Genomic DNA, 15,743 nt, shown 5'->3' on the forward strand with positions numbered 1-15,743 from the left:
TTTAAAAGAGTCACCTTGAACATCCTGGAAATTAAAGGTTAAATCACTAAATACCTGCAGTAAATCACTAACAGGGCAGAAAAGGCAAATGCCCCGCTGGTATCTCCACGCCAATGTAGCCCCTCCTCTGCACTCCAAGCCCACAGCTGGGCCACAGGGACCAATCCTGACATTCAGTGGCCACCCGGACACTCTCCATGACTTCAGAAGCTTTCTTTGAAGCTTTGGGTAACCAACAGGCCAGCAAGCCAAACCCGTGTTTGCCAGATAGAGCAAGCTTGTGGGTTCAGGTGCAGTGCATGTGCAGTTCCCAAGCCCTGCACCTGCATTCAGCTGCTTCCCAGAACCACCGCCTAGGCCCCTGCACCATTTCCTCCTCCCCAATATGATGACAATAGCCAGGCGTTTAGTAACAGCTGCCGCCTCCAGTGAGCCCGTCCCATGTGCTCAGTGATTCACAGGCATTAACTCATTTCACCTTCAGAACAGGGCTGAACTGTGGCAGTGACACTTGTAGATACCGTGGCTGAGGTTAAATAATCAGTCAAAATCACGCAGCCCCAAAATGGAAGAGCTGGGGTTGAGTCCAGGTCACTGACTTGAAAACCCTCCCTCTTACCCTCCCACTCCCTGGATGTCCCACAGGACATCACATGTTCTTGCTTTAGCAGCTAAAAGTGGAACAAGACTGCCAACCTCACACCCACCCCACACCCACAATTGCCAGCTGTCCCACCCCATCCCTACCCACAGCTCACAACTCTGCAGAAAAATCAGATTTGGCAACTCGACCTGCCACTCTGGAAAGGCTGTGGTCTGTGGTCTTTCCCTCTGGGGCCCCGGCTCCAGTGAGCTAGGAAGGTGCCCTGTGATACCCAGACAGGCAGGGAGGCCTTGTGGTAACGATAGCTGGGCACTTGGAGAGGGAGCTGACACCGTCTGCAGGGCTGAAGAAAGGCCCTGAATTTGGGAAGGAGAGAGGGTGAACTTAGGAAGGACGGGAACACAAAGGTTGACCTACAGGGACCCCTGTCCTCTGACTCAGAGCTGAAGTGTGACTTCTCCCTGTCATCAGGAATTCTTCCATACTCTGCAGAGGGGCAGCTCCTGCATGGAGAACTTCTCCGACATCAGGGAAGGGCTCAGCGCCTCCCTAGCCAGGGAAGGGTGCACGGATAAACCATTCCTAGGCCACGAGGCTTCCTACAGAGCCAGGCCTGGAGTCTCTCTGGAGTGCTTGTGGCGGGGTCCACCTTCCTGCTGCTGTGTTGTGTGCTGCATTCCCAGCCCCATGCTGCTGCAGAGAGGGAGGAGTAGGTAGCCATGACAGTGTTGGTTCACCACATGGTAGATTGTGTTGGCCTGAAAAATGGGTCATCATGGGAACCATGGAAGGCTTGCTCTGGAAGGGCCCTGCTAGCCTCATGTTTCCACCCGTGTCTCATGTAAGGCAGTTTCCAGAATTCTTCCACCTGTAGCTATAAACCACTAATGGATCCCAAAATCAGTTTCATGTGTCACAACCAGAATTTTGTTTAAAACATAAAATAGGCTAGAGTTGAATACAAGGGAAAATATCAGAGTGCCTAGAACATATCAAATCAGTTATTCTCTGGGGGCATTTTTGTTTCAGTTCTACACGTTTATGAGGGTAGTGAGTCACAGTATAAAATAGATTCTTGTCGTAGCTGTGGTCCAAAATGCTTGTAAACTGCTGCTAACCTGAGTCTCATCTTGACAGAAGGGAAAAGCTTGCATTTTTTTTTTCCAGAGGAGAAAAACATTTCCAGTAGTCAAAAATGGGACACAACCCAAATGGTTCTCAAAGATAGAAGAGATAAATAAGTTGTGGCATAATTATGCAATGGGAATATTATGTATATGGCAAAGAAAGTGAATGAACTATAGCTATAAACAGTAACATGGATGAAACATGTTAACATCATGTTGAACATAAGCAAGATGAAAAGGAAGACATAATTTATGATTCAGCGTATATAAAAATTTTAAAAGGTGAAACTAAACTCTATAGTTTACAATTACATCTACAGATGGTAAAATTAAAAAGAGAAGTAATCATTACATAACATCAGGCAAATGGTTACCCCAGAGGCAAAGGGTTTTGACGATGATCAGGGAGGGACACCAGGCAGGGAAACCAGAGGCCTAACTGTGTTGTTTCTTAACCCTGCTGGTGCTTACCTGGGAATCCACTTTAACATTATTCATTAAATTCTGTTTATGTGATAAGCATTTCTAGGTATTCATCTTTCATAGTTTAAAACAAGATTGTAAAAGTATAGCGATGAAATTTTACCTTTCAATCTACATGTTTATTAGTTTCTAGTTTTATGACTTTCTGGAAAACATCTTGACAGTGAAAGGAAGTAAGTTTGAAGTAAAGTATGTCAGGGCCTAGTCATTCTAGACCAGCACTGGACAATAGACATTTCAGTGATGATGAGAGTGTTGTACTTCTATGCTATCCAGTGCCAAATCTACTAGCACATGTGGCTGTTGAGCACTTGAGACAAGGCTAGTGTAACTGAGAAATTTCAAATTGTTTTTAAATAATGAAATCTAAAAAGCCACATGTGACTAGTAGCTACCATATTGTACAATACTGGTCCAGACCCACTTGCTTGGTATAATCAAATGTAATAATGCTTTTCAGATCAACCTAAATTTGAATCCTACCTCTGTTCCTACCACCGTAAGAATATAGGTGGAATGGTTGGTTTTTCTAATCCTTACCACACTCATCTGTAGAATGGGGATAAAAAGAAACACATCTTAATCTTGATATGAGGACTGTATTAAATTCATGAATGCAGACCACCTATCACAGACCCTGCCAGTGGTTGATGTCAAGAAATGTTGATTTCCTTCCCATACCTGTGTGGCCATCTTAAAATCAAGTGATCTTCAAGTAAGGCCTGGATGAGTCAGTTCAGATGACTTAGCGCTGTCTACACCGCATTTCTATCATCAGTTCCAGGGATCTATCTACAGGGCAGCAGCACCATCATTTGCAGACTGTTAGTTCCTGACCAGGGATGGAACCTGGGCCCTTGGCAGTGAGAATATGTGGTCCTAACCACTGCACCACCAGGGAGCGACTGAGCACAGACACAAACATAGTTGATTTACAATGTTGTGTTAGTTTCTTGTATATAACAAAATTAGTTAGTTATATATGTTGTTGTTTAGTCACTAAGTCACGTCTAACTCTTTAGTGATCCCATGGACTGTAGCCCACCAGTCTCCTCTGTCCATGGGATTTTCCAGGCAAGCATACTGGAGTGAGTTGCAATTTCCTTCTCCAGGAGATCTTCCTGACCCAGGGATTGAACCCACGTCTCCTGCATTTTCTGCATTGGCAGGCAGATTCTTTAGTGCTGAGCCACCAGGGAAGCCCATATAAATATATAATATAAACATATATATTCTTTTTCATGCTATCTTCCATTATATTTTACTACAGGATATTGAATATATCAATAGTTTCTTGTGCTATATAGTAGGACCTTGTTGTTCCTCTGTTTTATACATGGTAGTGTCTATCTGCTAATCCCAAATTCTAATTTATCCATCCCTCATGCCCTTTCCCCTTTGGCAACCACAAGTCTATTCTCTTTGTCTGTGAGTCTGTTTCTGTTTTGCAGATAAGTTCATTTGTATCATATTTTAGATTCCATATATAAGTGATATCATATAATATTTGTCTTTCTCTTTCTGACTTCTCTTAGTATGTGTAATCTCTAGGTCCATCCGTGTTACTACAAATGGCATTATTTTATTCTTTTTAATGGTTGAGGATACTTTGGCCACCTCATGCGACGAGTTGACTCACTGGAAAAGACTGATGCTGGGAGGGATTGGGGGTGGGAGGAGACGGGGACAACAGAGAATGAGATGGCTGGATGGCATCACCGACTTGATGGACATGAGTTTGAGTGAACTCCGGGAGTTGGTGATGGACAGGGAGGCCTGGTGTGCTGTGATTCACGGGGTTGCGGAGAGTCGGACACGACTGAGCGACTGAACTGAACTGAATATTCAATTGTATATATGTGCCACATCTTCTTTATCCATTTGTTTATCAGTGGATGTTAGGTTGTTTCCATTGTCTTGGCTATTGTAAACAGTGCTGCTATGAAGTACAGCTGCATGTATCTTCTTGAATTAGAATTTTGTCTGGGTATATGGCCAGGAATGGAATTGCACCATACCAGCCAGATATTTTTTATCAGCCACATCGACTCAGTTGCTGTAGTTTACATTAAGATGTTCTCTGAGTCGAAGTCGATTGCACACTTCTGTGTGAGCCAATAAAGTGAGGCAAGTCTTTGAAACGGTAGCACATTCGGTCTAGGATTACACCATAGACATGCTATCTCCAAAACAATGGAAGTTAGCATCCCCCTTCCCTCTTGACCAGTCTGACTGCACCTAGAACATTTTCCTCTTCTTTGGTCCACATTTTGAAAGGGAGGTAACTCACACATCATTCAGTCCCCTTGTGTCGAGCACTGTGCTATATGCATCATGTACCTTCATCTTCCTACCAACCCGATGAGCTAGGTATTAATACCTCTCTTCCATTATACAGATAAGGAAACTAAGAGACGCTAAGTGGATTGCCAAAGATCATATATCTGGTAATAGGAAGGTCAGAATTGAAACAAATTCTGTGTAATTTCAATAAACCCCTTTGTAATGAGTGGAGGGCCTTCCTTCCGGTAACTCCCCTGGATCCAGAACCTTGCCTCACTCTTCCTTTGCTTTCTCATCCAGAAATCTTGCCCCCTCCATTTCAGCCACCCACGCCCCCAGGCCCCAATCTGGAGCCCATCACCTCTCAGAAGTGCATCATGTTTCAAATGTCCATTGCAGACATGCCCCCTCAGAACGCCACCTCCTCTCGGTCCCTCATTCATTCACACCCAGATGACGGTCCTTCAGCCTCATCCAGAGCTTTGGTTTCTTCCCAACTCTTTGGCTCTGTTTCCCTCTGGTGTTCCCATCCTGGTGTTACACCTGTCTTAGACGCCACCATCTATCCTTTGAGTATTCTCCTGCACGTGTCCTGAGTCCGCTCACACTGTCCTCCTGTGCCCTCTGCCAGCACAACTCAGGCCCAGGCCCTGCACTGCCTGCTCCCTCTATATGTGCACATGTATGGTAAGGAGAGCCAGGACCATTATCCACTGTTCAGACCACTGTCGGCTTATGATCTCCAACCTCACTGGGCTCTGAGGTCTCTGCAGTCATTTTGGCGTCTGCAGTCAAGCCCCACTTTGGAACAGCAGACACGGAACCTGAAAATTTTCATTATCGTCCTGAAACATCCATTTACCACTTCATTTTCAACAGAAGACCTTCTCTGCTCTTTCACAAAAGAAAATGGAAACCACGAAGAGGAAGTCCTGGGCCTCCTGCCCCGAGCCCTGCACACGCTCCTGCCTGTGCATGCCTGTCCCTCCTCCTACAAAGGAGGCCCCTCCCGACCAAGGCTGCTCCCATCTCCCTCCTGCCCTGTGGCCAGAAACCTGGCGCCATCAAAGAGCCTCCGTGTGGCTCCTCCCTGCGTCCTGCCTGGCTCCTTCTCCACCATGTGTACAGGCTCCTATTTGAAAACAAAATGGAACCAGATCCGCAGTGGTGTCCACATGTCTTCTACATTCCAGCCACGTGCTCTTTTCCCCTCACAGGCAGTAGTTTGAGGTGGTGCCACTCCGCACCCCAACCTGTTAATATCTAGGGCCCTCCTTGCTGTCCGCTGAGACCACGTCTGAGGTCATTCACGGCATCCTCACTGCTGAATCCGGATCCCTTGTCAGTCTGCGTCGCACTTACAGCCTCCCATTAGATGCCGGGTACCCGGGACTCAGTGGCCACGAGACCCCTGTCGCAGGTGTGGCCTTTCCTCTCGGCCGGCCTTTCCTCCTCTGCGTCTCAGTCTCCTCCTCTGACTGCTGCCCTCTCCCGTGACCTTTCGCAGCTTCCTACTCTACCTTCTGCTGCTGATGCGCACACCTGTGTCTCCGGGCGCCCCGAGCTCCGCCCTTGCTCGGCTGACTGAGCAGCCAGCACCTCCGCTCGGAGGTCTCGTCTCCCCTCCGCGCATCTCCCCTCAGGCCTGGAGGAGACCGGGTTCCTTACCTTCTCCACTCAGTAGCTGTTCTTCCTCCCGCTTTTCTCCAGGGCCTGGCGGCACCGTTAACCCACTGCCCACGCCGTCACCCTGGGGTCGACCTCCATTCCTTCCTGGCCCTCAGTCTCATGCAATTCACCCCGCAGGTGGCAAATCCTGGCAGTATGACTTCCACGTCCTCCTGTGGCTCGTCCATGCTGTCCTGTCTAGTCTGGTCTCACTCACATCACCCCACCTCTCACAGCGGTGGAGTGGTGTCTGGCTGCCGTACTGATGGACAAGATTCAATTCTGCGTAATAGACAAGAAAACGCCACCAGCTAGGTGTAGATAAGTGTCTCAGCAGCTCAGGCTGCATTAAACACATACCATATGCTTTTGAACTGTGGTGTTGGAGAAGACTCTTGAGAGTCTCCTGGACTGCAAGGAGATCCAACCAGTCCATTCCAAAGGAGATCAATCCTGGGTGTTCATTGGAAGGACTGATGCTAAAGCTGAAACTCCAATACTTTGGCCACCTCATGCGAAGAGTTGACTCACTGGAAAAGACTCTGATGCTGGGAGGGATTGGGGGCGGGAGGAGACGGGGATGACAGAGAATGAGCTGGCTGGACGGCATCACCGACTCGATGGACATGAGTTTGAGTGAACTCTGGGAGTTGGTGATGGACAGGGAGGCCTGGCGTGCTGCGATTCATGGGGTCGCAGAGAGTCAGACACGACTGAGTGACTGAACTGACTGACTGAACTGATAGACCAGCGATTTAGTCGGCAGAAATTGGTTTTCTCATAGCTCTGCAGACTGGCCATGCCAGGGTGGCCGGGTTCTTGTCAGGCCTTTCTTCCTGGTTTGTAGATGGCCATCTTTCTGGTGTGTCCTCACCTGGCCTCCTCGGTGTGTGTGCATCGAGAAAGACAGATCTCTCTCTCTCTTGCTCTTATAATGAGGCCAGTCCTATCAGACTAGACACCCCACCTTTATGATCTTATTTAACCTTCATTTTCTCCTAAAAGCCCTGTCTCCTCATATGCTCCCATTGGGAGTTAGAGCCTCAGCATATGAATGAGGAGGGAGGGGATGTAATTCAGTCCACAGCAGTAAGTTATTAACCTGAAAAACATGAGATAAGTAAAGTGAGTAGTGCATATTTGTGTAAATATAGATAAAACAGGATGAAAGGACAAATACACACTACTATGTATAAAATAGATATCTAATGAGAACCTACTGTATAGCACAGGGAACTCCACTCTATGCTCTGTGGTGACTTAAATGGGAAGGAAATCCAAAAAAGAAGGGATATATGTATACATATAACTGATTCACTTTGCTGTACAGCAGAAACTAACACATTATAAAGCAACTATACTCCAATAAAAATAATATAAATAAACCTGCCAAATACACACACGCAGACATGCACACACAACAAAAAGGATAGAAAGAGGAAGGAAACACTATTACTCTGGGTATATATGATAAATAAACATGAGGTCCATCAGGCAGACTAATTTTATATCAGGATTATGCAAGAATACATGCAGAATCTTAATTCACTCACTCATTGGTGACACTGATCCTGGCCCCTTCCTAAGAAATACAAATAAACCCTTTAGCCGTTCAGCAGACTTATTGACAGGTGACAGCTATGGCCAGGTGTGCGTGTCTCTGCACATCTCAGAGAAGGTATGTGTCATTGGTCCCAGGCACCTTCTGTCTGTGGACCCCTGGCTCCAACCTCAATGCTGGTGCTTGTAAGCGCACCATTGGCAGGGAAGGCTGATGCAGCAGGGACAGAGAGAGACCAGATTTGTGCCTACTGTGTGTTCCAGGATTCAGGAAGCACAGTATTTCTGTATTCAGTGTCCTCATCTCTTTTCGCTTGCTATTTGCTGTGTGTTCTAAAGTTTTTTGTGATTCAAGCCTTTTCATATGGTCAGCGGGTTTTTCTTTGCTGTGCTCTCTTATATAACTTGTCTGGTGGCGTACTTGGAGGCCACTCTGACATCATGGTGGATAGAGTCGTACGTGACAGGGAGGGCGCTTTAATGGCCTTAACTCTTTACCCCTCCCTATGTGCACAGCCTTTGTCATGTGACTTTTCAGCTCCCCCCATCAAGGGATGACATGTATTTCCTCCCCTTTGAAACTGAGGCTTGAAAGAGAGCCTATCTGGTTGGGCTTGCTCTCCTGCACCACTTCCATCCATATAACAAGGATGTTCCAGGTTTGCTCATTGTTTCTAGGAGGAAGATGAAAGACACAGGGTGTGGAACCATGGCCAGCCAAACCCATTCTAGATCAGCTGACTCCTAACTTGCCCAGCCTAGATTAGTCATCTAATCTAGTTCAGTTCAGTTCAGTTCAGTCGCTCAGTCATGTCTTACTCTCTACGACCCCATGAACTGCAGCATGCCCAGCCTCCCATCACCAATTCCCAGAGCCTACCCAAACTCATGTCCATTGAGTCAGTGATGCCATCTAACCATCTCATCCTCTGTCGTCCCCTTCTCCTCCCGCCTTCAATCTTCCTCAACATCACGGTCTTTTCAAATGAGTCAGTTCTTCGCATCAGTTGGCGAAAGTAATGGAGTTTCAGCTTCAACATCCGTCCTTCCAATGAACACCCAGGACTGATCTCCTTTAGGATGGACTGGTTGGATGTCCTTGCAGTCCAAGGGACTCTCAAGAGTCTTTTCCAACTGATCCACAAATTTGCTGAAATAATATTACTGGGTTTAGGGCATTTTATTAAACAGTAATAGCCAATTTATTATATTCATTCATATTTATTATATTCATCTAGACAAATTCTGTGGCCTCCTAACTTTTATTCCTGCCTACAGTGGTCCCTTCCAGTCCATTTCCTACTGAATTCATAGTGCTCTTATAACACATTAATCTGTTCATCTTACCCATCTTCTTTAACCATTCAATGAATCTTTTCTTTACCTTTAGGATAAATTACAAACTCCTGCATAATCTGGCTCCTACTTGTTTATCTAGCCAGCCTCATTTCTTGGCATGACCCGCCTCTCTCTCTAGACTTTAAATACACTGAATTCTTCGCAGGTGTCTGACCGAGTCATTCTCTCTCTTGCTTCCAGGCCTTGGAACATGTTGTTTTCTCTACAGGAAGCATGTGTGAATTTCCTAGGACTGCCTGAACAAAGTAGTACCACAAAGTGAGTGGCTTAAAACTGTGAAAATTCATTGTCTCCCGGTTCTGGAAGTGAGAATTCCTAAATCAAGTTATCAGCAGATTCATGTGCTCTCTGAAACCAGGATGGGAGACTCCTTCCTCACCTCTCCCTAGTCGTTGGTAGTTGCCAGCCATTCTTGGCATCCCTAGGCTGGCAGTGGCTGCAATTCAATTTCTGCCTCTGTCATCACATAATCTTCTTCCTTTGTGTCTTCACCTCCTTTTCTTTTTTTAAATTTTTATTGTTTATGAATAATGAAGTCCTGGGTCTTCATTGCTGTGTATGGTCTTCTCTAGTTATGACACATGTACTTAGTTACAGCATGTGGGATCTAGTTCCTTGACCAGAGTTCAAACCCGGGCCCCTGCATTGGGAGTGTGGAGTCTTAGCTACTGGACCACCAGGGAAGTTCCACACATCCTTTTCTTATAAGGACACTAGTCGTATTGAATTGAGGACCCATTCTACCCAAGATGATCATATCTTTTTATTCCCCCACGTTTATTGGGGTATAATTGACAACGATGTATAAGTTTAAGATTAGTTATCTTAAATAAGGTTAGTTATCACCTCTGTCACCACACATAATTAACATTTAATTATTGTAATGAGAATGTTGGAGATCTACTCTGTTAACAACTTTCAAGCATATGATACAGTATTGTTAATTATAGTTGCCATGCTGTACATTAGATCCTCAGAACTGATTCATATAACTGGGCATTTTTACCCTTTGACCACTAACTCATACTGATCTACGGTGGCATCATCCTGCAGCAGCTTGAAGCAGATCTTGGGTTTCCAGCCAGAGATTGAGGTTGGGTTGTGGTGCTGAGAGCACCGAATCCTAGCTACTAGACCAGCGGTCAGTGACAAGGCCTGGCCCGTCGGCTGTGCAGAAAAGAATTCCCACAAAGATGGAAAGTAGTGAAACAAGTAAAGTATTTATTGGGAGGAAAAATAGAGTACAGTGCGTGTGGTTAAACACACAGGCAGGCTCAGAGAGAGTCGCTGAGTTGCACCCTTGTGGCCGTTTGAATCACTTTTTTGGGCATTTCTTCTGGGCTTCCTTTGACCAATCATCTTGCTTTGTCTGGTCCTGAGTCTGATTTGGTTTGTCTCAGGGTCCTCCTGTGTGTGTGTGACTGTGTGTCTGTGTGTGTGTGTGTGTCTGTGTGTGTGTGTCTGTGTGTGTGTGCATCTCTCAGCCAAGATGGATTCCAGCAAAGAGGCTTACGGGTAGTTGAATCATTTACTATGAGGTGACAACACCCTCTCCCTTTTGATCTCCAAGGATCCTTTCTGTGTATGTGTAGTCAGGGAGGTCTCCTTGACTTCAAGAATGAGAAATATGTTGTCTTTCATCTCTTATCTTGGCAGGGCCCAGAATCCTCCATCATCCTGCTTTTATGGAGTCTCTGCTGTTATGGAATTTCTGTCCACAGAAGAGAAAGTGTTCAGCCTGGAGCCCGTGTGTCTTCTACCTCAATACATATAGCTCACATCTTCTTTATCCATTCATTTGAGCCCTACTTTCTTGTTTCTTTACATGCTTGTAATATTTTGTTGAAAACTGGATGTTTTGAATCTTATCCTGTACTAATTTAGATTATTTGCCTCACTTCCAGGATTTGTTGTTGCTTGCCTTGGGTTTTAGTTGTTTGTTTAGTGACTTCTCTAAACTACTTTTGTGAAGACTGTATTCTTTGCAGTGAATGCTATATGAGGTCTCTGTTCCATCAGCTCAGTGGTCAGCTAATCATTGAACAGAAATTTCCTTAAATGCCTTGAGTCAAATTTTTAAAAATAGAAAAAGAAAAATATACTCTCCAGGTCCTTGAAGAATGGCTCCCTCTTGGGATAATCCTTTATACATCAGTCATAACCATTTACAATTCTGCCTAAATTTTCACTTCCTACTTACTTGGAGCATAAAGATCAGCTATATGTAGAAGTGTATGGTTTTCTCAGGTCTTTTTTGAGCATGCATCCTTCCCTGGACATGAGTGTTGCCTTCTAGTTTCCCCAGTCTACAAGGCAGCTCATCAAAACTTCTATTCCCCAAAGAATGTCATACCCAACTTTTCCTGCCAGGCTATCAGTGTTTCTGCCATTTGCCCCAGAGGTTATGTTTTGCCACAGGTCACAGTAGTTTTCCTTTCAATGTTTTTGAGGGAGGATCTTTGCATGGTCCCTCCTCCAATCTGAGAGAGCTCTGATTTAGAGGAAACAAAATCAAGCACTTGTGCCAGTCCTTCATGGAACCCCTAGACCAATCAAAACAGACAAATGCTGTCCTTGGGATTAAGGTCTGCTCTGGTCCCTCCACAACTAGGTACCCACAATGGGAATGCAGGCTGCTGTCTTCAAAGTCACTGCCATCCTGCAGAGGGGATGGGACTAAGGTAAATTAAAATGCCACAAAGCTCTTCTACTGTGTTCTCATAGCCTTTCTCTTAGTTAAGTACTCACTTGTTGCTGTAAACATTTCATTATCGTCCAGTGTTCTGATGAGGTTTCTGCTGACAGTTTTTCCCCAGGTTTTTCAGTGATTCTGGCATGGACAACCTCCCAGATTTCCTTATTCTGCCTGTATTAATCTATTCAGGCTGCTAAAACAAAATACCACAGACTGTGTGGCTTCAATAAGTGAATTTTTTATTTTTGCACATTTCAGGGGGCTAGAAGTCTTAAGGTGCCATCAGGGTTGGTTTCTGGTGATGCTTCTCTTGCTGCTTCCTCACTGTATCCTACATGGACTCTTCTCTTGCACACAGGGGAGAAGAGAGAGCTCTCTGGTGTCAAAGTCTTATGAGGACGCCAGTCCAATCAGATTAGGGCCCCATCCTTGTGGTCTCATGTAACCTTCTGTTCCGTTCTGTCGCTCAGTCGTGTCCGACTCTTTGCGACCCCGTGGACTGTAGCCTACCAGGCTTCTCTGTCCATGGGATTCTCCAGGCAAGAATACTGGAGTGGCTTACCGTTTCCTTCTCCAGGGGATCTTCTGTAACCTTAGTTACCTCTTAAAGTCCCTGAGTCCAAATACAGTCACAATGGAAGTTAGGGATATAACAGATAAGCTTTATTTTTTATTTATTTTTAAAAATTTTATTATTGGGTTATAGTGCTTTATGATGTTGTGTTAATTTCTGCTGTATAACACCATGAATTGGCTATTTGTATAATAATTCCCTCCTTCTTAAGCCTCCCTCCAACCCCCACCCCCAGATTTTAGAGGGACCCAATTCAGTCCATAAAACCACCATTTTCACTGCCATCATCCTTGACTTCATTATTATTATAGTTTTGCAATAAAAGGAAACATTTTCCCTGTAATGTTTTATCTTCCATGCTCCTGGAAGATATATTTTGTTTTTTGGCCATGCTGAGTTTTCATTGCTGTGCACTAGCTTTTCTCTAGTTGCAGTCAGCAGGGCTACTCTTCGTTGCGGTGTGTGGGCTTCTCATTGCGGTGGCTTCTCTTGCTGAGGAGCACAGGCTCTAGGTACATGGGCTTGGTAGTTGTGGCACAAAGGCTTAGTCACTGCACAGGCAGGTGGAATATTCCTGGACCAGGGATCGAACCCCTGTCCCCTGCTTTAGCAGGTGGATTCCTAACCACTAAACCACCAAGGAAGTCCTGGAAGATTATATTTTAAAGTCTACTTGCGAGGAAGTTTGGGAGCTTCCAGAGACCTATATTTGTTTTTATTTCTGTTTTTGTTTTCATTCTCTATATTGGGAGGCAGTGGAGGAGAAGGGAGTTAAGAAAATCTTGAGAGTAATGAAAACAGTGCCTGCTGTGCTGGTATTTAACAGGCTAAACCATCCTGTAGAAATGGGTCAAGTTAGAGAGTACCTCATTTTGACTCTGAGCTTGCTTTGCTCATGGTGCCTCTTTGATTTCAGCTGTTTCATTAATGCCTGCAATGCAGGAGACCCGGGTTCAATCCCTGGGCTGGGAAGATCGCCTGGAGAAAAGAATGGCTATCCATTCCAGTATTCTTGCCTGGAGAATTTCATGGACAGGGAAGCCTGGCAGGCTATAGTCCATGTAGTCAGAAAGAATTGGACATGACTGAGCGACTAACACTTTCACTTCATTTCATTAATAGTTGCAATTTTATACAGTCACTTAAGACCCAAACATTGTTCATCATTGCACCATATCTCTAGGTATTTTATGAGAGTTTTAGCATCTAGAGCCACATATTTCCATGGACACTATCAGCTTTGATGGGCATGTGTTATTTTTAAGCCCAATCAGTGCTTTTAAAACTTAATCACACTCTCAGGACTGATATTTATCCAATTACATGTGTATAGATAGAGACATTTAAATTTCTAAGGCAACTGAATAAATGTTAAATATCATCCAGAGTCATCAAATCTTTTTTAAAATTTGTGGTTTCATTTCCACAAAAATGTTTGCCTTTGTTCAAAATCATGAATCCATTGAGTCCAGGGAAGTTTAATAAGGGAAATAGATGTGATCTCTGAATTATGTAACAATCTGACTTGTGTCTGAATATCTTCACTTCCTTGAACTGACAACAGTATTTCACATTTTTATCCTGTAGTTTCAAGTTCAGTGTGTGCAGATGTCTTCTCACATCAGTGAGAAAATAAAACTTCATGGTTCATTTGAACTCTTGTTGTAGACCTTCTTAGACTTTTTAAATTCCTGAAATCTCAGTGTCAAGAAAGCAGTGCAGTAAATCTCACAAGTAACAACAAATTAAAAATCTCACTGTGCTAAAATCAAATAAATAGTCATTACCTGCCTTCTTATTTTTACACATGGTCCCTAAATTAGCAAAGTTTGAAAGTCCACACAGAGGAATATTCTCATTCTTGATCCACCTCATATGCAAGGGATGACTTTGCCTAACAAAATCATTATTCTCCTGGTGCTTGTTGTAGTAGAAGGTAGGCACACCAACTCTTCTTTTGGACTTGAATAAAGCACTCAAGCATATTTTTTTAACCATTTATTGTACATGACCCACATGTGGCCAATGAACTCTACTTTCCTATATATGCTCACATGCTCCAGAGTTCTGCAATTTTCTTCTCCTTAACAGGCAAATCACTACAATTCAAACACCAGAGAATGCCTGAAAGTCCAGTGTCTTTCCCCAAATATTTCCAGGAATTTTTCAGACTGTTGGTATCCTCCTGATTGTCTCCTGCTCTTCCTTTCATGTCTGATCATCTCATCATTTTTTTTTTCTCCTTGCTGCCTCAGGCCCTCATAGTCTGTTTCACCACAAGGCCAGCTTCCACTTTATCCCTCAAGATGACCATTAATTCAAGGCTGATGCTATTTCGCACTGGTTTATCAGCTGTAGTGAAGACAGAGGAACAACATAAAAGAATGACACTAGTTGGTGGGAATGCAAACTAGTACAGCCACTATGGAGAACAGTGTGGAGATTCCTTAAAAAACTGGAAACAGAACTGCCATATGATCCAACAATCGCACTCCTGGGCATACACACCGAGGAAATCAGAATTGAAAGAGACACATGTACTCCAATGTTCATGGCAGCATTGTTTATAATAGCCAGGACATGGAAGCAACCTAGATGTCCATCTGCAGACGAATGGATAAGAAAGCTTTGGTACATATACACAATGGAGTATTACTCAGCCATTACAAAGAATGCATTTGAACCAGTTCTAATGAGGTGGATGAAACTGGAGCCTATTATACAGAGTGAAGTAAGCCAGAAAGAAAAACAGCAATACAGTATTCTAACGCATATATATGGAATTTAGAAAGATGCAAATGATAACCCTGTATACGAGACAGCAAAAGAGACACAGATGTATAAAACAGTCTTTGGGACTCTGTGGGAGAGGGTGAGGGTGGGATGATGTGGGAGAATGGCATTGAAACATGTATATTATCATATGTGAAACGAATCGCCAGTTCAGGGTCAATGCATGATACAGGATGCTCGGGGCTGGTATGCGGGGATGACCCAGAGGGAGGATAAGGAGAGGTGGGAGGGGGGTTCAGAAAGGGGAACTCATATTCACCCGGGGCGGATTCATGTCAATGTATGGCAAAACCAACCAATATAATATTGTAAAATAATTAGCCTCCAATAAAAAAAAGAAAAAAAAAGGAATGACACTATAGAAAAGGGAAAACCAACAATTATTATCGTGTGGTCCCGTTCTCGCAGATTATTACCATGGACAGGAAAGTCCCTTATTGCCCATGTCCTGTTTTTCTTTTTTAAAAATTAGATGACTTCCCCACCCCCACTCCTCCACTGGCCATGCCACAAGACATGTAGGATCTTAGATCCCTGATGAGGTATCAAACTGGCACCCCCTGCATTGGAAGCATGAAGTCCTAACCACTGGGCTAC

General features: G+C 44.4%; 1 protein-coding gene across 2 annotated transcripts in view; it reads left to right on the forward strand.

Annotated features, from left to right (window-relative positions):
- Window positions 1-15,210, forward strand: part of XK (X-linked Kx blood group antigen, Kell and VPS13A binding protein) — an 86,428-nt gene extending 71,218 nt beyond the window's left edge. Inside the window, exon 4 of one of the 2 annotated variants that reach the window (XM_088833727.1) lies at window positions 14,609-15,210. In XM_088833727.1, the coding sequence (XP_088689853.1) occupies window positions 14,609-14,767 (159 nt within the window). In that variant the 3' untranslated portion in view covers window positions 14,768-15,210. Of the gene's footprint in view, window positions 1-10,740; window positions 10,984-14,608 lie in introns of those variants that run through there. The other variant, XM_088833726.1, reaches the window with a different exon arrangement.
- The last annotated feature ends 533 nt before the right edge of the window (window positions 15,211-15,743 follow it).

The sequence above is a fragment of the Moschus berezovskii genome, chromosome X (genome assembly GCF_049115385.1).
Source record: "Moschus berezovskii isolate FMDL1 chromosome X, NW_MosBer_1.0, whole genome shotgun sequence".
NCBI classification, from domain to species: domain Eukaryota; kingdom Metazoa; phylum Chordata; class Mammalia; order Artiodactyla; family Moschidae; genus Moschus; species Moschus berezovskii.